Source organism: Salvelinus fontinalis, chromosome 35 (genome assembly GCF_029448725.1).
Source record: "Salvelinus fontinalis isolate EN_2023a chromosome 35, ASM2944872v1, whole genome shotgun sequence".
NCBI classification, from domain to species: domain Eukaryota; kingdom Metazoa; phylum Chordata; class Actinopteri; order Salmoniformes; family Salmonidae; genus Salvelinus; species Salvelinus fontinalis.
The window spans coordinates 18,596,947-18,617,765 of NC_074699.1; the positions used below are offsets into that span (position 1 = coordinate 18,596,947).

At 46.0% G+C, this 20,819-nt stretch overlaps 1 protein-coding gene across 4 annotated transcripts; it reads right to left on the reverse strand.

The window, feature by feature from the left end:
• Window positions 1–2,687: 2,687 nt before the first annotated feature.
• Window positions 2,688–20,479, reverse strand: LOC129834440 (pre-mRNA-splicing factor ATP-dependent RNA helicase PRP16-like). Of its 4 annotated transcripts, none has more exons than XM_055899421.1 (25): window positions 20,331–20,479; window positions 19,379–19,723; window positions 19,019–19,224; window positions 18,740–18,904; window positions 18,460–18,628; window positions 18,205–18,323; window positions 18,021–18,094; window positions 17,760–17,915; window positions 17,444–17,605; window positions 15,044–15,151; window positions 14,833–14,957; window positions 14,571–14,708; window positions 14,049–14,235; window positions 13,355–13,540; window positions 12,956–13,096; window positions 12,129–12,356; window positions 11,825–11,932; window positions 11,607–11,719; window positions 9,345–9,553; window positions 8,526–8,680; window positions 8,226–8,381; window positions 7,793–8,053; window positions 7,537–7,632; window positions 7,309–7,430; window positions 2,688–4,834 (listed from the first exon to the last, which is right to left on the reverse strand). In XM_055899421.1, the coding sequence occupies exons 2-25, from the start codon at window positions 19,705–19,707 to the stop codon at window positions 4,753–4,755; spliced, it is 3,795 nt and encodes a 1,264-aa protein (XP_055755396.1). In that variant the 5' UTR covers window positions 19,708–19,723; window positions 20,331–20,479; the 3' UTR covers window positions 2,688–4,752. The 4 variants fall into 4 exon arrangements, with proteins under 4 accessions (XP_055755396.1, XP_055755398.1, XP_055755395.1 ...); XM_055899423.1 differs by having other exon boundaries at window positions 19,019–19,221; window positions 20,180–20,479; XM_055899420.1 differs by having other exon boundaries at window positions 20,180–20,479.
• Between the last annotated feature and the right edge of the window lie 340 nt (window positions 20,480–20,819).

The following is a 20,819-nucleotide window of genomic DNA, read 5'->3' on the forward strand; positions in this document are numbered from 1 at the left end:
GATTGACTTGGAGTTACATTGTGTTGTTTAAGTGTTCCCTTAATTTTTTTGAGCAGTGTATATATATTGTGCTCCATAGGCTGCATTCTACTGTTGTGCTGATCAAATTAAAAGGTACACAGTATTTAAAGGGATTGCTTTAGATAAATGAAGAGAAAAACAAATTGAAGAACAACTCCCTGATCAGATTGGTAGGCCACCCAGTGGGTGTGTTTTCTGGGATTTAATAAAAATGTATTCAGTGCTTGGATGGGGGCCACACCCGCAAACCTCGTTACATGCATAGGGCAAGTCTGAATACCAAATACTGAGAAGTGCTTAAATCAAAATGCGTAAAAAGGCATACATTTCCTATGTCTGAATTGGGCAGTATGTGCTGGGGTTTAATTGGGAATTCAGAGGTTGGGGAGTTATGCCAAGATTAGGGATAGGGCTCAATTCAATCCATATTACAATTTAAAGGCAAAGTTCCTGCGTTAGCGCAGACTGCATTCACGGTATACGCTGCATATGTAGGCTCAACTGGAAATGACCTTTACATTTTACCTTTAAATTGCGCTATAGCACTGAACTTCCGCAATACGGATTGAATTTAAGCTAAGGTTAGGGTTGTGGCTAGGGTTACACCGGTATGTGGGCATCAGCTAGGGTTAGGGTTGAGGCTAGGGTTAGGCTTGAACCAGGATATGTACATTAAGCTACGGTTAGGGTCAGGGTTGGAGCTAGGGTTAGGGTTGAGCTAGCAGTCAAATATAAGGCTTGGGACAACACTAGCTCAATCCCTAATCCTGGCTCAACACAACCCTAACCCTAGCTTGAAGTCCACGTCACGGTTCAACTCTTACCCTAGCGTCAACCACAACCCTATCTATCTTCAAGTCCACATCAAGGTTCAACCTTGGCATCAACCACAGCTTTAATCATGGTTAAATCCTAACCCTAGCTGGCTGCAACCCTAATTTTAGCATAAGCGTAACCTTGGTTTATCATACTTATATCCTACTTTTCTTTTTGGACCCGTAAGGTGCTGAAGCTCAACTCTGCCTGGCACTCCCATTAACAAGGTGCAGGAGTCTGGCTCTAGGTAGCCTGGCTCAATTTAACCACTGCATATGTGAAGGGAAAGGGTATAGCTAGTCAATTGCACGACTGAAGGCATTTAACCCAACCCCTCTGAATCAGAGAGGGCTGGGCTGCCTTAATCGACATCCAGAGTAGTTGTCTGGGGTTAACTGCCTTGCTCAAGGGCAGAACAGCAGATTTTTCCACCTTGCCAGCTCAAGGATTCTAACCAATGACCTTTCAGTTACTGGCCGAACACTGTTAACCGACAGGCTACCTGCCTGTGTTTGTGTGGGGGGGGATGCATTGATTTCTTTTGTTTTATCTGACAGGTTTACTCATCTAAGCTCAAGTTGTGTTCACTCTCCTATGTCAATAGAACGTCACCGGAATTTGATCTTCTGTCAGAGCTAGTGTTGAGCACCCGGACCATTACTACTCTACTACACAGTGAAATCAGTCATGACCATTGCACTTCACCCCTATGGTCAAACATGAGAAATTAGAAAAAAGTACAAAAGGCCATGCAAATCTATGCTAGCTGGCTGGGAGAAACATTTAGAAGAGTAAAAAGGACACTGCTTTGTTTGGCCAAGGAGGGTCATCCATCATAATTATAATTAGAAAGTGTCACCTCACCTTTCTGCCCGATCAGCGTCTGATTAAATATTCTCTGGCTGCAGCCAATAATTGAATTGTGTGTGTATGTGCGAGCATGTGTGTGTAAAACCTAAGGGCTGCTGGGAAAAGCAAAATTAATTACACACAGGTCTGGCGCCACTAATGAGCGAGCAGTGACTAGCTGCTTATTTATTCACATTGGTTGTTGGGCAAGGTTCACCATTCTCTGGCAGAAAAGCTGTTGGAACTGTAGTCACTACTAGTCAGACATTAGCAGGTTATATACATGAAAACCTATCCACCTGTCAATCATTAGCAGGTGATTAGTCCGGTCTTTTACCTGTATGTAAACTACATAAACATGGACTGGATAAAATCTGTATCACAGAAGATCTGTGTTCAAATGTAAAGGTCATTTCCGATTGAGCCAACATAGTCTATGCAGTGTTTACCGTGAATGCAGTCTCTGCGAACAGTGCCTTTAAAATTTTATTTGAGCTATAAACGCAGATTTTCTGTGATACGGATTGAATACAGCCCTTTAAGCATTGATCATTAGTTCAGATATGAGGTTTAGGAGATGGATTCAATCTGTATCGCTGAAGTTCCACGGTATAGCATGATTGAAATGTAGGGCTGGATTCAATCCGTAGCACCAAAGATTAGCGTTGTAGCCCGGTACAAATGTTACGATCATTTTCGATTGAGCAGACATGCAGTCTCCGCGGATACATTGCCTTTAAATTTCAAATCACACCATAATGCTGATCTTCGGCGCTACAGATTGATTCCAGCCCTTAAAGGCAATGCTCCCACGTTCATGGAGACTGCATTCACAGTAAACGCTGCATGTCGGCTCAATCAGAAATTACCTTTACATTTCAATTGCTCTATACCACAGAACTTCTGCAATATGGATTGAATCGAGCCCTTAGGCTCTGACTGAACTAGTGTTTACTTTGTTTTACCTGTGGCGAGTGAATCAAGGACACAAACCAACAGAGTAAAAAATAAGACCATTTATTTTCAGTTCCCAAAAGTAGTCAAGTTAAAAATTATATTCGCAAACCATGGGCTGGTGTTACCAGAGCCTAATTTCACATCACAAAACAGAGTCACTGACCACCAACAAGACAATATAGTCTGTACAAAACTATACAAAGTCAATCTAGTACACAGAGAATAAATGACTTCAGAATCAAGTCCACCGCTTGGAACTTGCTGAACCACCTTGCTAAACCTGACTACTCAAGTGCAGGACATATCAGTCTGGGGTCCCCCAGGTGCACGTTTGGGTTTTTGCCCTAGCACTACACAGCTGATTCAAATAACCAACTAATCATCAAGCTTTGATTATTTGAATCAGCTGTGTAGTGCTGGGGCAAAAACCCAAACGTGCGCACACACATATCAACTCCAACCATGGCCCCTGCAAAATACATTTCTGGGATCATTCACCCACCTGACTTGGAGAGGGGAATCTCAAGATAAAATTGGTGGGCATTTTTAACACAAGGATCATGAGGCTGAGGCCATCATGAGTTTCATCCAGGTTCTGACATTCATGTGTAAATGGAGAGAAGCTGGGGAATGTTTTACTTTTTTTTTATGTAACTAGGCAAGTCAGTTAAGAACAAATTCTTATTTACAATGACGGCCTACCGGGGAACAGTGGGTTAACTGCCTTGTTCAGGGGCAGAACGACAGATTTTTACCTTGTCAGCTCCGGGATTCGATCTAGCAACCTTTCGGTTACTGGTCCAACGCTCTCACCACTAGGCTACCTGCCGCCCATCAGTGCTTTGAAGGGCTAATGGGGTTAGGAAAAGCTCAGTTGCTAAAGCTTGTCCTCCAAACAGTTTGCATGAAGGGTGTTAAGGTAGCTCCAGATATAAGGTCTGAGACACTCATGCCACAAGCACAGTTTTGCTTCAGTCAGTGAAGGGGCACTTCACCATGGCACAGGCCATTTGCTACACACGACATACAAAAGATACAGAGGTCAGCCAGTTGTACAAGGTGAAAATGATCTCTTGAAGGAGATTCAAGAGGGACATGATGAAATTGAAAAATAACTGAAGAAAATCGGGCAGAATTCATGAACACACGACAGTACTACTTCTGCCTCCTCTCTCTACTCACACTGAATGACATACAGCCCAATGAACACACTACGTGATCAGACTAGTTTGGACTTATGACTGACAGCACAATGCAGCACTACTTAAACACTAGTAATGGGGGGGTCTATACAGTTACATATCGGGATATATTGTTTTGACAATATCGCACTAGTTGGCTGTACCTGCACCAAAATGACAGTATTTTTCCTTCATATCTTGTTCTCCGTCTTCTTTTGTATTCAGCACTTTTATTTCCATGACTGATCAAAACTCGTTTCTCATGGATCTCTCTCGTCCCTCTGCAGAAGATATATGGTGAGCAATATGTTTGGAACATCGACTCAATAAAATCACAGTATCGAATCGCAATACATATAGAATCGTGAGAATCACAATACACATCGTATCGTAAAGTCCCTGGCAATTCCCAGCCCTATTGAACACAGTTTATATTGATCGTGAGAGACTACCATCAACAAAACAGCCCCTTGTAGGGTACAGTAGGAGATGGAACAACTAAACATTTCCTGCTTGGACACTGTGACACTAGTGAAGGATTATGATAAAGGCTTTGACAGATTGTCAAGGTATATCAAATACTCCTTAAAGACGATACCTTTTCAATGATATTTCATCATTGTGTTTATATATTTTTTACAATCACAGAAATAGAAAATACTGCATTCTAACAGCCATACATCTCTCTGCACGTAAAAATGGAGCGACGCTATGTGGATTTGCTGACAGAAAAGGTCTGTTATGGGAGCCTCATGCCTTATACAAGTTCTACCTCTGCTGGCCTCTGTCTGAACTGCGGCTGGTTCCAGACAATAGGAGGGGACAGTTTTCCAAGGCCTTTCAGCAAGGCTCATCCAGTGATGGTATGGTACACATATAGGTGATATTTAGTGGGGAGTTCAAGTGTTTAAGTTTTAACAGAGAAGTACTAGAGCCCAAAACGAGCTGGGGTGCGCTTTGGGGTCATGGGTGCCTCATCCTTCCTTCCTGGGGTGCAGATTTTCACAGCCCTATTGAGACAAGAATAAACAATTGGCAATAAAAATAACAAAAGAGAATTAAAAAAAAAACAACTTGCCATGTCAAACATAATGGGACAGGCTAGCAGGGAGGGACAGGCTAGCAGGGAAGGACAGGCTAGCAGGGAAGGACAGGCTAGCAGGGAGGGACAGGCTAGCAGGGAGGGACAGGCTAGCAGGGAGGGACAGGCTAGCAGGGAGGGACAGGCTAGCAGGGAGGGACAGGCTAGCAGGGAGGGACAGGCTAGCAGGGAGGGACAGGCTAGCAGGGAGGGACAGGCTAGCAGGGAAGGACAGGCTAGCAGGGAAGGACAGGCTAGCAGGGAGGGACAGGCTAGCAAGGAGGGACAGGCTAGCAGAGAGGGACAGGCTAGCAGAGAGGGACAGGCTAGCAAGGAGGGACAGGCTAGCAGGGAAGGACAGGCTAGCAAGGAGGGACAGGCTAGCAGGGAAGGACAGGCTAGCAAGGAGGGACAGGCTAGCAGGGAGGGACAGGCTAGCAGAGAGGGACAGGCTAGCAAGGAGGGACAGGCTAGCAGGGAAGGACAGGCTAGCAAGGAGGGACAGGCTAGCAGAGAGGGACAGGCTAGCAGGGGGGGACAGGCTAGCAGAGAGGGACAGGCTAGCAGAGAGGGACAGGCTAGCAGGGAGGGACAGGCTAGCAGGGAGGGACAGGCTAGCAGGGAGGGACAGGCTAGCAGGGAGGGACAGGCTAGCAGGGAGGGACAGGCTAGCAGGGAGGGACAGGCTAGCAGGGAGGGACAGGCTAGCAGGGAGGGACAGGCTAGCAGGGAGGGACAGGCTAGCAGGGAGGGACAGGCTAGCAGGGAGGGACAGGCTGACAGCAAAATCTATAATCTTTAATTACAGCAGCGCAACACCCTGACACTACCCAGCATTCTCTCCTCAGTCCTCACACACACCAGCAGCAGCAATTACAGCCATCAGGTCATAACCCAGGCCTTCCCTTCAGCCCTCAGTTTTGACGTAAAGCTTTGAGCCCACTTATCTGAGTAAGGGTGGGGGGTTGCTGAATGACAGACAGGAACCAGATAAAAATGTGTAGTAGAAGTGTTTCATGGCGCCCCGGCACAGTGAAGGGACGCTTGTGTTCACAGGCAGAGGAGGACAAAAGCAGCTGAGAGCCCACGAGAGCCGGCCATGTTAATTATCATAATTCTGAGGCACTCGTTCTCTAATCTATTCCTTAAACCTCCGTGTTTTAATGTTATTATTTTGGAGAATGGCTGACAGACACACACACACAGACTGATATAGCAATACATCTGCTGATTCATTAACAATAAAAGTGTTATTTCTTTCCTCCCAAACCCATTTCTCTTTTGTGAGCCTTGTGGAACGGGTGCAAAATAAAAAATGTCCTTTCTAATTTGAAAATTAACGCTGGCTCCTTTCTCCCCTCTGCTGTGGCACCATTTAAATTGCAGCAGTAATGGGGGTCAGCCAGGAGTCAATATTATTTATTTTTGTCTCGTCTGGAGGGACTGGAGGTGAGAAAAGCTCATCATCGAAAGTGAGAGAGGTAGAAAAGACAGAGAGGATAAGAGAGAAGGAGAGGCATAGAGAATTAGAGATGGTAGAGAAGACAGAGAGGATAAGAGAGAAGGAGAGGCTGTGAAAATTAGAGAGATGGGTAGAGAAGCAGCTAAATTAACCAGTTTCTACGACTCGGAAGGGGCCGATTCTGGAAAACTAACATTGTTTCCCAATGACCCCCATTGTAAAAGAGCAAACTTCGTTGTTGATTTTTTTGTTTTACAGAAATAACAAAACATGCAGAAAAGCTGCTGCATTGCTCAATGTAAATGTAGCCAGGTCAAAAATCACAACCTATAGTTCGCAATGCTCCCACGTAGGGAAATAGAGCCTGCAAGAGGAGCCCTGTGGATTCAGGCTATTCAGGGTTGGATAGTGGGAAATGTAGGGACGCGGTGTCCAATTAGGCTACACGTAGCTATGTGTGTAAAAAACATTTAATCACAGGGAAGACAATTAACTTGTTAAGTACAGTCTGTTTGTAACTCCACTCACTACTTGTAGCTGTACAGTCTGTTGTTGACCTGGCTAGCTCAATGTACTGGTTGGTAGGTAGCTAGCACTCACATGGCTAACGTTAGCGCCGTCATGAAATGGGGCATGAGGGAAGCCTTTCAATATTACGTTTTTCTAAGAAGCGGGAACAGTTGGCAATGTTGAAAAGTAATCTTTAGACATGTACTTTTCTTAAATGTAGCTTTGTAATTGACTAAAACAAGCAGACAACAGGAAAATTGCTTTGAAAAAAGGTCAAGATTTTGCTGTGAGCCAATTGGGTAACCAAGGTAACCACAGGTTGTTTTCCCCACAGGCGGGTGGGGCCGCGGCAGTCTATTTAATAGCGACTGGGACTATTGTCCGAGTGAAACCTCTCTGTGAAGAATAGATGAAGGTAGATGAGTGTATACCTGACGCTGCCCACGTTACTCTTCCTGTCCTGATCCTCTCTCCTGCTCCTCAGTTGCTGCTCCGCCAGAGACATCTCCTCCTCCATGTTAGTGATCTCCTCCTTGGCCCGCCGCCGGTTCTCCTGCACAGAGAGAGGAACAGAAGGGTGTGAGGAGAGAAAAGGACAGAGGGAGGAGGAACTAACCATGAGACGTAGGGAGGGAGGAAGTAAGGGCCGAAGAGCTTACCATCCTGCTCTTCCCTGCCTGTTTGACACTGTAGAACATGGGCCCCAGCTCAGCCAGCCACTCCCCATCCACCGCAGTCACACACTGCATGTACTCCTACCGGAGGGACATCAAACAACACAGGTTACAACACAGTAACAGAGCTAGAAGGCTGATATATATATGACAGCTCTTTCTGGTGAGTCAAGGTGTAGAACACCTTCATCTCTGAACAGTCCAGATCATAGCGTAGCTGTGTGGAGGCTGGGTCTGTTACCTTGGTGGTCATGACCAGCTCGTGGTAGGTGATGTAGTCTGGGGTGTATCCCATGCCAAACAGAGAGCTGGTGGGGTGGAGGTGGCAGGGCATCCCTGTCCTCACGTTCACATACTCCCCTATGCCCTTCAGCTTGGCTGCCTGGTGGAAGTAGGCAGCACAGATACACTTCCTGATGATGTCCCAGTCTGAGCCACAGGACACCAGGTTCATCCTCTGCTGCACCATGATGTCTTTGAGCTGGGAGCGGACCTCGCGCACCTAAAACACCCACACAGAGACACGTTAGCTACCGGGGAACCAACACAAGAGGACATTCAATACACATTGCTCAGTGTGTGACTATTGTGATGCAAAGTGGGAATCAAGTGCATTTGGATCCTAAGCCAGGGAAACTGGTCAGAGAGGGTAAAGGACAGGGGCGTGGTCTGACCTTTCGCATGGCCTTGGTGTGGATGAAGTGTTCGTTGCACCAGATGCTGGAGTAGTTGTTGTTCTTCCACTGCAGGTAGACGTTCAGGTAGGTCAGGTGGTCACTCTCTGGGACCGAGAACTTCTCCCTCACCTGGTCACTCTCCTCCTCACGACCCTGGAAAGGTCAGGACACAGAGGAAATACAGGGGTCACACAACTGTCCAGTGTGTAATGTGAATTTTTCTTAATAACAGAAAGAGAAACAAACATTAGCAACACATTAAGACATTAATCGGTTGGCGATCTCAATGACATTAACCTTAGGCCTGTAGAAGATGGCCGGTACAGACAGCATGGAGACGATGATGAGGATGTCAGCACTGCAGCCCATGTCACATGATACGATCAGCATCTTGGACAGAGCCGGGTCCAGAGGGAACTCCACCATCAGCCTCCCAGTGGGCGTCAGGGAACCTGAGTGGGACACAAATAATAACACTTCCTGTCTACAGACAGAGGAGAGGGGGAACACAATACAGGTGACACCTTCCTGTGTTGACAGTGGAGGATGGTTGTAAAAAATATTTACATCAAACTTTGCCAGCTCTGATTTAAATGATTACATGACAGACTATAAAGGAGCTTAGAGGGAAAGTGCAGAGGCAGAACAGGCTGTATTTACCAGGTAAACCTTAAATCAGAGATAATCTGCTGTTAACACACCACACAGGCAAACGTCAAAAGTCCTCCACAGACACCAAATCCCCTAATCCCCAGGGATCTGGCTCAGATGAGACAGAGATGAGACTCAGCCAGTCAAATGTAACAGAGGATAAAGCACTATGCAATTACTCAACTACCTACACCACAGTGCTACCTAGCTCTGTACTTTACGGTGTGCAGTGCATGTACATACCATTACAGCAACCTATTGACTAGATCCATCATCCAAGTCTCTCCTCGCACATGAAGTAGTTATTGTTAATCTGTTGGCTGTATTGCTGGTGGGGAACACATACTTATCCCACCCTATTTTAACCTTGTTTTCTGAGATAAATTATTCTATTTGATCAGTTTGTACATTTGGTGGCCTAATCTTGAGTGATGTGGTCCAGGCCAGGCCAGGGCAGAGACCCACCTGTGTTGTCCAGGGCCCCCAGGATCCACAGCTGGTACATGGAGTTGAGCATGTTGTCCTCAGGCGGGGGGTCCATGAAGTGGAAGAGCAGCAGGTCCTGGACCCCCAGGGATTTGAGCAGCAGCACCACGTTGGCCAGGTTGGTCCGCTGAATCTCTGGGATGGTGGTGGTCAACATCTCATTCTTGAAGGCACTCTGGGTGTACAGCCTGGATGGACAGAGGAGGAGAGAAGGAGAGATGGCGTGACAGAGACAACGACAGTGGGGAGGTTATTGAATCATCTAGCAGACACAGCATTTTTCTAAACGCACAAATGCTCCATGGAGTGACAGGTCTGGAGACGCTGTCTTCACCACCTGGTTAAACCCGCGCTGCATGGCACCGACATGACTTCACACAGTGCTCACACCTGTAACAGTGGCACCGTGACTGAGAAGCCTCCGTTTCCATGAAAGCTGAACTCTCCCCAACTGACATTTAGAGAAGGGAAAAGAGACAGGCCTACTGCACATTATAAACATTTAACCAAGCTACTTATGAGGTATTTACTATCCAAGCTATTTAGAGCAGCTCCCATTGCTGCTTCAGACTGATATGTCTGGCCTAACAAAGCATCTCTCAACCATTTCAGTTAGTGGCTAATCCCTCTGAAGTGTGTGCATTATGAGGGAATGATCTGTGTGTTTACGCCCGGGTTGTGTGAATGTCCTCGGGGCTGGAGATGTGTGTGTGTGTTTACGCCGGGTTGTGTGAATGTCCTCAGGGCTGGAAATGTGTGTGTGTGTGTGTTATGCCGGGTTGTGTGAATGTCCTCGGGGCTGGAGATGTGTGTGTGTGTGTGTGTGTGTGTGTGTGTGTGTGTGTGTGTGTGTGTGTGTGTGTGTGTGTTTACGCCGGGTTGTGTGAATGTCCTCGGGGCTGGAGATGTGTGTGTGTGTGTTTACGCCGGGTTGTGTGAATGTCCTCGGGGCTGGAGATGTGTGTGTGTGTTTACGCCGGGTTGTGTGAATGTCCTCGGGGCTGGAGATGTGTGCGTTTACGCCGGGTTGTGTGAATGTCCTCGGGGCTGGAGATGTGTGTGTGTGTTTACGCCAGGTTGTGTGAATGTCCTCGGGGCTGGAGATGTGTGTGTGTGTTATGCCGGGTTGTGTGAATGTCCTCGGGGCTGGAGATGTGTGTGTGTGTGTGTGTTGGGTGCAGAGTCACAGCTAAGAGGTCCTTTGAGTAGCAGATTCGCCACACAAGTCGAGTCACCCAGCACGGCGTACACACCTCACCTCCCGCCCCTCCAAACGACTAGGCCCCACATACTCTAAAGCTCCCCTCCAAAATTGATTCTTCACAGATCTGAGAGTGTGTGTGAGGGGAGGGGGTAATCTTGGTAGAGGGCGCTTTTATAAAATTCCCAGCTCATTTACAAGGCAAAACAATCACGTGTCTGGTGTGTGCCACCATCTCCCTCAACTTGGGGAAGTATGACAGATAGGAGAAAGGTCATGTGAAATCTCAGAGAGAACAGGCTTTTGTGTCACATTTTCCCTGCTGTAAACAGAGTTAAACTGCATGAAATCCTGTGGAGATTAGGATTCTCCCTCTCCCTCTCCCTCTCCCTCTGATGGCTTTGAAAGCAGCCCGGCCGCCTTGCAGATCAGAGGCCTGGACAGCCCGTCTGAGGGGAGCTCTGATGTGCATCAGCCAGAGGATGAAACACCGGCGGCGGCATTACACACAACAACAACACACACAATCGCGCTTCAGATAGACACCAGTTTCAGCACGGCTCACCATACAAAACGATGCTAATGTTTGTATCTGGCTTTCTACCTTTTTGGTGGATAGGAGCGGTTGGAATGAGATAGCAGGCAGAGTGAGGAGAATTGTGTAATTCAGCCTGTTTATTCCTGTATCTAGGCCCAGATAGACATGAAAGGGGGAAGATATGGCTGATCTAAGGTTTAGTTCCAGACTGCTTGAGTCAGATGTAGGAGTACTTATCTTTCTAGAAGACAGGACACTCTTGACATAGACCAGTGTCAGCCATGTGAATACTACTTCCTGCTAGCCCTGACAGGAGCACTCAAACATCAAACCAAGGTGACATCTTCAAATAACTGCCTTTCATTACACCTTCATTATGGCGCCATACTTCTCTACCACAACTGGAGGACAAAGGCAGCCCTCTGGAAACTGAGGAAGGTGGGAGGACTGCACATTTGGAGTGTGAGACTGCGCGTGTGTGTGTGTGTAGACAGTGACTTACCTGTAACACTGGCCCGGCCCTGTACGTCCTGCTCTGCCCGCACGCTGGTTAGCGTTAGCCTGGCTGATGGGGTACACCTGCAGGGCATCCATGCCAATGCGAGGGTTGAACACCTGTCAAAGAGAACACATCAGCATCAAACACAGAGAAATACTATCTTAACATGGCTTGTCTTATCATTTGATAGTCTGGGGAAGATAGTGAGGGTGACAGGGTACCTTGAGTTTGCAGTATCCAGCATCCACAACAAACATGATACCATCCACAGTCAGGGAGGTCTCGGCGATGTTGGTGGCAACGATGCACTTCCTCACACCATCTGGAGCCTGGCAGTTAGAAAACATAACAAAGACATTACCTACACGTCACTTTACCAGTAAGGAGGACGAGTTCCTTTTTGTGTTAGGTATATGCATTCAGACTACCTAATAGCAAGTGTGCTTGTGTACAAAGGATACTGCAGTATGTAAAGATTTCAAACTGTACATGTTAGTGTAACAGTAACTAGGTGTTATTGGTTACCTTCTGGAAGATCTTGGCCTGGAGGTCAGAGGGCAGCTGGGAGTAGATGGGCAGTACAGTCAGAGGAGGGGCGCTCTCCAGATCCTCCAGACGCTCCACAATCTGGTCTGACGTCACCTCGATGTCCTCCTGGCCAGGCATGAAGATGAGGATGTCTCCACCCATACCACTAAGGTGGATCTGTAGGGCCTGCTTCACTGCTGCCTCCACATAGTCTTCCTGGGGAGTCTGCACTCAGATAACACACAACACTGTTAGAATACACAGCAACCACACACTACCTTGGTACAAATAACAGTAGTCTTACTCCATGACTAAACCTGGCCCACGGCTGCCATTCTGCGCATGATCATTTTGCCGATCCCCACCAGAAGCGATCATGACACGCAGGTTAAAATATCAAAACCAACTGTGAATCAATTATATACATTTCGTGGAAGGTCAAAACACATGAAACATTCAGCTAGATAGCTGTTGCTAGCAGTTTGTCCAGGGATGTTATTTTACCTGACATGCAAATGGTCCACTTTTTAGCTGGTTCTTTGTACATTTTTTTTACAAATTAGTGTGTTCCTCTACTCTGACGATTAATCTACAGACAAAAGTGAAACCAAGTTAGTTTTTTAGTTATCTTTGATCAATCTCTCCTTGTTCGTCTTTAAAGCCCCCACGTGGGTTTGTATCTTTGTGAAAACCAATAAGGAGATGGAAGAGGATGGAAGTTATGTGGCCGGTCTAGTCAGGGTGTAAGTCATTATACAAATGAAATGGCTGTGTTGAAACAAATAATAATAAATAGATGTTGAATGGAGAGTTGGACACAATACCTTGCTGAATAAGATGTCTACAGGGAATGTTCTTCCTGGAATGTGGAATATGGGAACGTTGCCAAAAAATGCAGCAAATTTGTCAGAGTCCATGGTGGCTGAGGTGACTATCAGCTTGAGGTCAGAACGCCTCGATACAACCTGGAAGAAAAAGACAGATCTAATACTGCTTACAACAAGACAAACGCAAAATAATCACAACTGAATAACATCCAGTGAGCTGTAAAAGTGTCTCTCCGGTCTAGCAGTCTAAGCCACTGTCCCTGAACACATATCACTGCCGGTATGAGTTTGAATCCAGCCCACTGCTCTTTCAGCACCCTCTCTCCAACCTTTCACCTCTGTATCGCTCTAGCCAATAAACATACAAAATACTTTTTTAAAAGGTGTCTCTCTGACCTCTCGTAGCAGGCCGAACAGCACGTCTGTGTTGAGGGAGCGTTCGTGGGCCTCGTCCATGATGACAGCACTGTAGTGGTCCAGATCTGACTCCCTGAGAGACTCTCTCAGCAGGATGCCGTCTGTCATGTACTTTATCACAGTCTTCTCCGATGTACAGTCCTCAAAACGGATCGCATAACCCACCTGCAAAGCAAAAAAAACAAATGGTTTAGTAGTGAACTACATATATTTACATTCCACGAATGAATTCCGGCATTCAAACGACAGTGCTACGGGTCAACCAAAGAAATGAGCTGGCGAGGACAGTTCCATTACAAGTTGTAGAATGGAAGCGGTGTACCATCTCTGAATCACCACTAGATGGCAGTGTTGCACAATATATGAATACAAGCGTCAACTCCATAAGGATAGAACCAAAACAGCACCATGACTCAACATCAATTGGCAGATGACCTCTATAAAAACAGTGAACATTGATATCTGGTGAAAAATAACACTTATTCTGTTCTGGAGTACTTCTGTTCCTCTATAAACAAGTTCATTGCAGTTCATAAACTCTTGCCAGGTCTGTTACACTGGGTTAACTGATAAGACTAGTTATCCACTGCTTTGACTGATCCACAGATCACTGTTTCTAAGATCTAGTTAATGTTTGTCTAGGGACTCCTCCATAAGCCAGCTGAATGCTCACCTCCTCTCCCAGGTTGCTGCCCAGCTCCTCGCTGACTCTCTTGGCCACGCTCATGGCTGCCACTCTGCGGGGCTGGGTGCAGCCCACCATGCCGTAACTGGTGTAGCCGTCCTCGTGAAGGTACTGAGTCAGCTGGGTGGTCTTCCCACTGCCCGTCTCCCCCACCACGATGACAATGCTGTTGTCCCTGGACAGAATCACATCACAACCAATAACATTAGAATCCTGATGGGACTTTCGACCTTACAAAACATAAATAACGGCTTACGAAAACAGACTCAGAAGTGTATTTGTCAATGATTTACAAATGCTGTCTAACATTACCTAAATCACCTTTAATGTGGTCATTCTCTAACAAAAGGTAAATCACATATGAACATTCTGACTTCACAGCCCCCAACTCCCCCCTTCATTGCCATACATGTCTTATCCTACACCCTGAATGAAAGCCTGCATCTGGTGTAAGGCTGGGGGTGATAAGTGGTCCCAGGACAGCCAGGCCGGGTCTAGTAGAGTAACTACCTGATGATGTTGAGCAGCTGCTGCCTCACAGCGAAGATGGGCAGATACTGCCTCTGCTCCAGCAGGGTCTTCTTCTTAGCAAACTCACTGCTGGCCTCACTCTTATCTTTCATGTGGTCTGCAAACTTCTGATTCGTTCTGGAGGGAAGAAGGAGAAGAGGGAATTAATGAGGTTGTTCTTGTCACATGTTCTTGTCACAACAGATGTTTAATAAACATTCAAAATGGACACAAAATAAGCCTTTAGTAAAGGGCTTGTTACCTGTAGTCCACCTTGCCATCCTCGCCCACTGGCTTGCCCCCAGAGCTATCCCCGTCCTCGGTCTTCTTGATGCCCATAATGTCACCCAGCTTGGTGCCTGCCAGCTCCCAGTGTTTCTGTTGAGCCTGGAGAAACAATCAAAATGACAGTCAGATATTCAGCCAGTAACCATACCATCAAGTACTGTATAGCTGTTTTAAACATTGCCTACCTTCTTGCGTTCCTTCTGCTCGCGGTGCTTGCGGACCAGCTGGCTGCCCTTGCGGGAGATGATGGCCATGTCAGAGGTGGCGTCTTTCACAGGGATGACAGGCTCCGGCTAGAGCACAGAGAGACATCAGCAACAGTACGCATTCAGTACTCAGCCAGTTCCAAATACTTATCAGCAGACTCTCACAATCCCTCAACAAGCCTGCAACAGCTCTCCGCCAATGGCTCAGACCTTAAAAGTATAGACACTCCCCTACATATTTGGACAGTGAAGAAAAAAAATGTATTTGTCTCTATACTCCAACATTTTGGATTTGAGAACAAATGTTTTATATGAGGCGACAGAACAGAATGTCACCTTATTTACATAAGTATTTCAGACGCTTTCCTAAGAACCTCGAAATTGAGCTCAGGTGCATCCTATTTCCATTGATCATCCTTGAGATGTTTCTACACCTTGGAGTCCACCTGTTGTAAAAATTTAATTGATTGGACATGATTTGGAAAAGCACACACTCCTGTCTATATAAGGTCCCACAGTTGACAGAGCAAAAAGATTTAAAGAAGGGTACCAAAAAATGTCTGCAGCATTGAAGGTCTCCAGAACACTGTGACCTCCATCATTCTTAAATGGAAGAAGTTTGGAACCTCCACTCTTTCTAGAGCTGGCTACCTGGCCAAACTGAGCAATCGGGAGAGAAGGGCGTTGATTAGGGAGGTGACCAAGAACCGATGGTCACACTGACAGAGCTCCAGAGTTCCTCTGTGGAGATGGGATAACCTTCCAGAAGGACAACAGTCTCTGAATCACTCCACCAATCAGGCCTTTATTGTAGAATGGCCAGAAGGAAGCCACTCCTCAGTATAAGGCACATGACAGCCCGCTTGGAGTTCGCCAAAAGGCATGTAAAGGACTCTCAGACCATGAGAAACAAGATTCTTTGGTCTGATGAAACCAAGATTGAACTCTTCAGGCGTCACGTCTGGAGGAAACCTGGCACCCTCCCTATGGTGAAGCATAGTGGTGGCAGCATCATCATGCTGTGGAGATGTTTTTCAGCGGCAGGGACTGGGAGACTAGTCAGGATCGAGGGAAAGATGAACGGAGCAAAGTACAGAGAGATCCTTGATGAAAACCTGCTCCAGAGTACTCAGGACCTGAGACTGGGGTGAAGGTTCACCTTCCAACAAGACAATGACCCTAAGCACACAGCCAAGACAACACAGGAGTGGCTTCGGGACACGTTTCCGAATGTCCTTTAGTGGCCCAGCCAAAGCCCGGAGTTGAAACCAATCAAACATCTCTTGAGAGACCTGAAAAAGCTGTGCAGCGACGCTCCTCATCCAACCTTACAGAGCGTGAGAGGATCTGCAGAGAAGAATGGGAGAAACTCCCCAAATACAGGTGTGCCAAGCTTGTAGCATCATACCCAAGAAGACTTGAGGCTGTAATCGCTGCCAAAGGTACACCAAAGTACTGAGTAAATGGGCAGGAATACGTATGAATAAAATAAGTGAATAAATTTGCAAACATTTCTAAAAACCAGTTTTTGCTTTGTCATTATGGGGTATTGTGTGTAGATTGATGAGAGGGAAAAAAACAATTGAATCAATTTTAGAATAAGGCTGTAACATAACAAAATTAGGTAAAAGTCAAGGGGTCTGAATACTTTCTAAAGGCACTGTATTTGGACAAATTCACTTATAGTGTATTCAATTCTGTGAAAGCTTAGTATTTGGTCCCATATTCCTAGCAAGCAATGACTACATTCAGCTTTGACCCTACAAACGTGTTGGATGCATGTGCAGTTTGTTTTGGTTGCGTTTCGGATTATGTTGTGCCCAATGTTTGGAGTCACTTTCATTGTAAATGAGAATAGAATATGTTTCTGAACACATCTACTTTAATGTGGATGCTAGCATGATTACAGATAATCATGAACGAATCGTGAATAATGATGAGTGAGAAAGTTAGAGGCATAAATATCATACCCCCCCAAACAATGCTACCCTTCCGTTATTGGTAAAGGAAACAAAACACGAAGCAAATTTAACTTCTTTAGAAAAACTGCCCTAATGTTAGAAACAAACATCATTATGTTGTCACCCAGAGTCACATGTATTTATTTTCCAAGCTATAGAACACAATATTTTACATGCAGCAGGTTTTTAAAGGACCTAAGAGAGTGGTCTGCTTTGTGTTTTCATTTTTGCAATGGAAAAAAATATTGCGACACTGGTATCGTCAGAGCCCTAGTGTCTCCTCACAAAACATTTGATCTCAAACCAAAATGCTGGAGTACAGAGCCAAATGAAAAGTTTTAGCTTCTCTGTCCAAATAAATAGGTAGGGGAGTGCTGGTAATTTCATTGGCCCATAACGTGCTGTAATGATGCATTACCTGCTTGGTGAAGACTATCCTCCCGTCCAGGAATGGAGGGACCAGGTTGTGAACCAGCAGGTGAACCTTGGCAGCGTTGTCCTCCTCAAAGTCATCATCCACCTCCAGCCTCTGGACCACTCCACTGGTCAGCATACGGTTAGTCTCCCAGCGCTCATTATCCTGGCAGGAGGAACACCACACACATCGTTAAACACAGACCACACACACACAAAATTCTAATCCACGGATGGTAATAACAATCAAAACGATAACTAAACGGGCTAGATGCACCCAGGGCTGGAGGTGGTCATAGAGTAGCAACACAGTGCCATACCTCATTGATCTGTCGTCTCTGGGCAGAGATGCGTTTCTGTGTCTGCTTCTGCAGGATCTGCTCTCTCTTCTTCACATAATCCTCAGAGGTGGAGGTCAGTGGGTTGTGGAACTCGTCATAGCCTTCGTCCATCATGTACCAGTCTCTGTCCGCTTGCTGCAACACCACAGGGCAATAGTCAATACAAAGAAATGTGCATTTATGAAATGTTGGGAAAGCTATCAATTTGTGTTACTGCTAAGACTCCACATGTCCACTCACCTTCTGGTCCTCCTCCCACTGCTGCTTCTCATCATCATTATCAAAGGCGATGCCATCCTCTCCTTCATTCTTACCTGGGGCACAGAGACACAATCCACAAACATCAGCAAGCCTTATCAGAGCATTAATAAGACCTCAAACTTGACTGGGGGAAGAGGGAGAGGGGTTAGGAGGAGGTGCTTACCTTTCCCACGGGACAGACGAGGAGTGGAGCCCAAGTGCTTCCTGTCATTGGCCCATTCGTTGTACTTGTATGATGGGGTGGGAAGGGGCGTGTCATCAGGATACCGGCCTCTGACTGACCTGGGAACAGAAACAAGAAAAGTTAATTTAAAAGCTGAAAATAACACATTTCTAATAGCCACTGAAAATGTGTATTTTAATAGTACTATAAAACCCAGTTAAATTAACATACGAGTGTTGAGCTGCAGTTGCTTACTTGTCCTTCCTCTCACTCTCCCGTCCAGAGCGGGGGCTGCGCTCCGACCGTTCAGACTTGTCAGAATCCTTGTGTGAAGGGGCAGGAGAGGGAGATTCCCAGTGGGAACGGCGTGAGCTGGCATAGCCGCTGTCATCCTCATCCCAGCTGGTGCGCGAGGGAGTGCCATCTGAGTCAAAGGGTATGAGGAATGGAGGGAGAAAGAGTGCTTAGTGTATTGTAAGCATGACCTAAGGACCTTAAAGAACTGCCTATCCAGGGGTGAGGCAGGGTTACTGACCTTTGGGGCGTGTCTGGGGCGTTGGAGGCTCCTCTCTCTTGCTACCCCGGCTGATGCGTTCGGAGGACCAGCCTTCTCTCTGTGAGCGCTCACTCCTCTCACTGCGGTCGCCACGCTCCGACCGGCTGCTGCCACCACCGCGGCTGTTACTGCGCTCCCGCTCATCTGCCATCAAAACAGTTAGTCATTACTTCAGTTACAAATACACAACAGATAGAAAATATTGCTATTGCCTGAATATTAACATTGTGCATGCAGATGTATACATTTTTTGCTCACCTCTTTCACCCCTTCGATCTCTGTCCATATCTCTGATCCTCTCTCTGTCCTTCTCCCTCTCTCTGTTCTTGTCCTCTTTGGAGGAGGCGTACATTCCAAGCTCACGCCGGTCTTTCTCCCTCTGCTGGTGTTTGCGACGGAACTCTTCGCTGACCCCTCCAGGGTTAGAGGGTGTCTCAGAGCCAGTCACACGGTATTTCCTGCTGCTTTATGAAACATACAATAAAGTGTCCGTAAGACAACACTGCATGCATGACATCAGTTTAGATATGATCTCTTGATAGGGAGAGAGTATGTATTCTATGTCACTATGAAAAGAGGCTACAGTAACTCAAACCAAATCACTTCAAAACAACATACCTCTCTTTTTTACCACCTTGGTCCTCCTCCTCTTTGTCTTCTTCATCAGACCCAGAATCACTTTTCCCTTCCTCCCAGTCCTTGTAGGAGGACACCTTGGATTTCTTGTTATTTCTGTCCTCACTGTCAGCCTCAGCCTGCTCCTTGCCCTCACGCTCCTTTCTCTTTTGAGCTGCTAGCAGATCCAGGCCCAGGAGAGAGGTGCGTGGAGTGGGTGCACGAAAGACATGAGGCTCTACTGCTGCACTCTTCTTCTTCACGATCAGCCCACCGTCCTGCGCAGTGGGGTCACTGCCCTCCAGTCGGTGCAGCGACGCATCATCCTCCATGGTCTCAAACAACTGTCTGGATTGGATACCACATTTTTGGGGAGATTAGCCAACTACTAATTCTGTAACGTTACATATGGAAATGACATTAAACTAATCGAGACAAAGTATAAAATTGCGCCCGAATAATTCACGGGATGTATTTTATATTGCTACAGTAGCTAGCTAGCTACGCAGCTATTTAATCACTACTGTAGCTACACTAGCTACTTATAGTATATCTGTTACTACTACATCTAACGCCAATGAACGACCAGCAGAAACTATTATAACTGAATGGCAGACGTGACTTCAAATATATATATTTTTTTAAGTAGCTATAGTACCCAGCTAGCTAACTGGATATCGCTCAGCCAATGAATTAATTAGCGAGCTAGCTATTACGTTACAAAAAGGAAATTAACTAATAGCTACGACTATACACCTGATATTACAGTTGTCAAATCCTATTCATAAACACCGGCTTGCTTACCTTAACAATAGTTGGTGAGTCTATCAAGATCCTGACACGCTAGCTAGTATGTTTAAGCAAGCTAACGTTAGCTAAACCTGCCACATGTATGTATTGTAACTCAAAAAACGAAATTCAATTACATTAACAACCCGAGTTACTGGGAAAATACCATTCATGTAAGTACGAAACTGTGCCACCCACTTGAGATGATTCAAACCATTACGAAATAGCTATTATCTTTTGTAAATTATGCGTTTTTTGTTTACAAAGACAGAAGTCGCCATTGCTATCCCACAATTCCACGGGATATTCCTAAAAAAACTTTATTAAAACTCTATCAGAACAATGGACAATCTACTTTCTTCTTCCTGTGGTTTTCAGGCAGACTAGTTTCACATTGCTGCAATTTGCAGGTTGGAGTGCAATTTGCACATTTTTGTCACAAAAAAGGAAAAGCAGAATGGGGAAAAACTTAAATTGCACCACCATCTAACCCTGCACTTATACACTATGCCCAAAAATCCACCACCCCATCCAACTACTTTGGTCCTAAATTATCCTGAACCATGCCGTTGGCCTGGGAGGATGGAACCGCTTCTCTCAAAACTTCCTATAGCTCTTCGGCACTAAAATCTCTCATTTCCGCTCCATCAGTGCA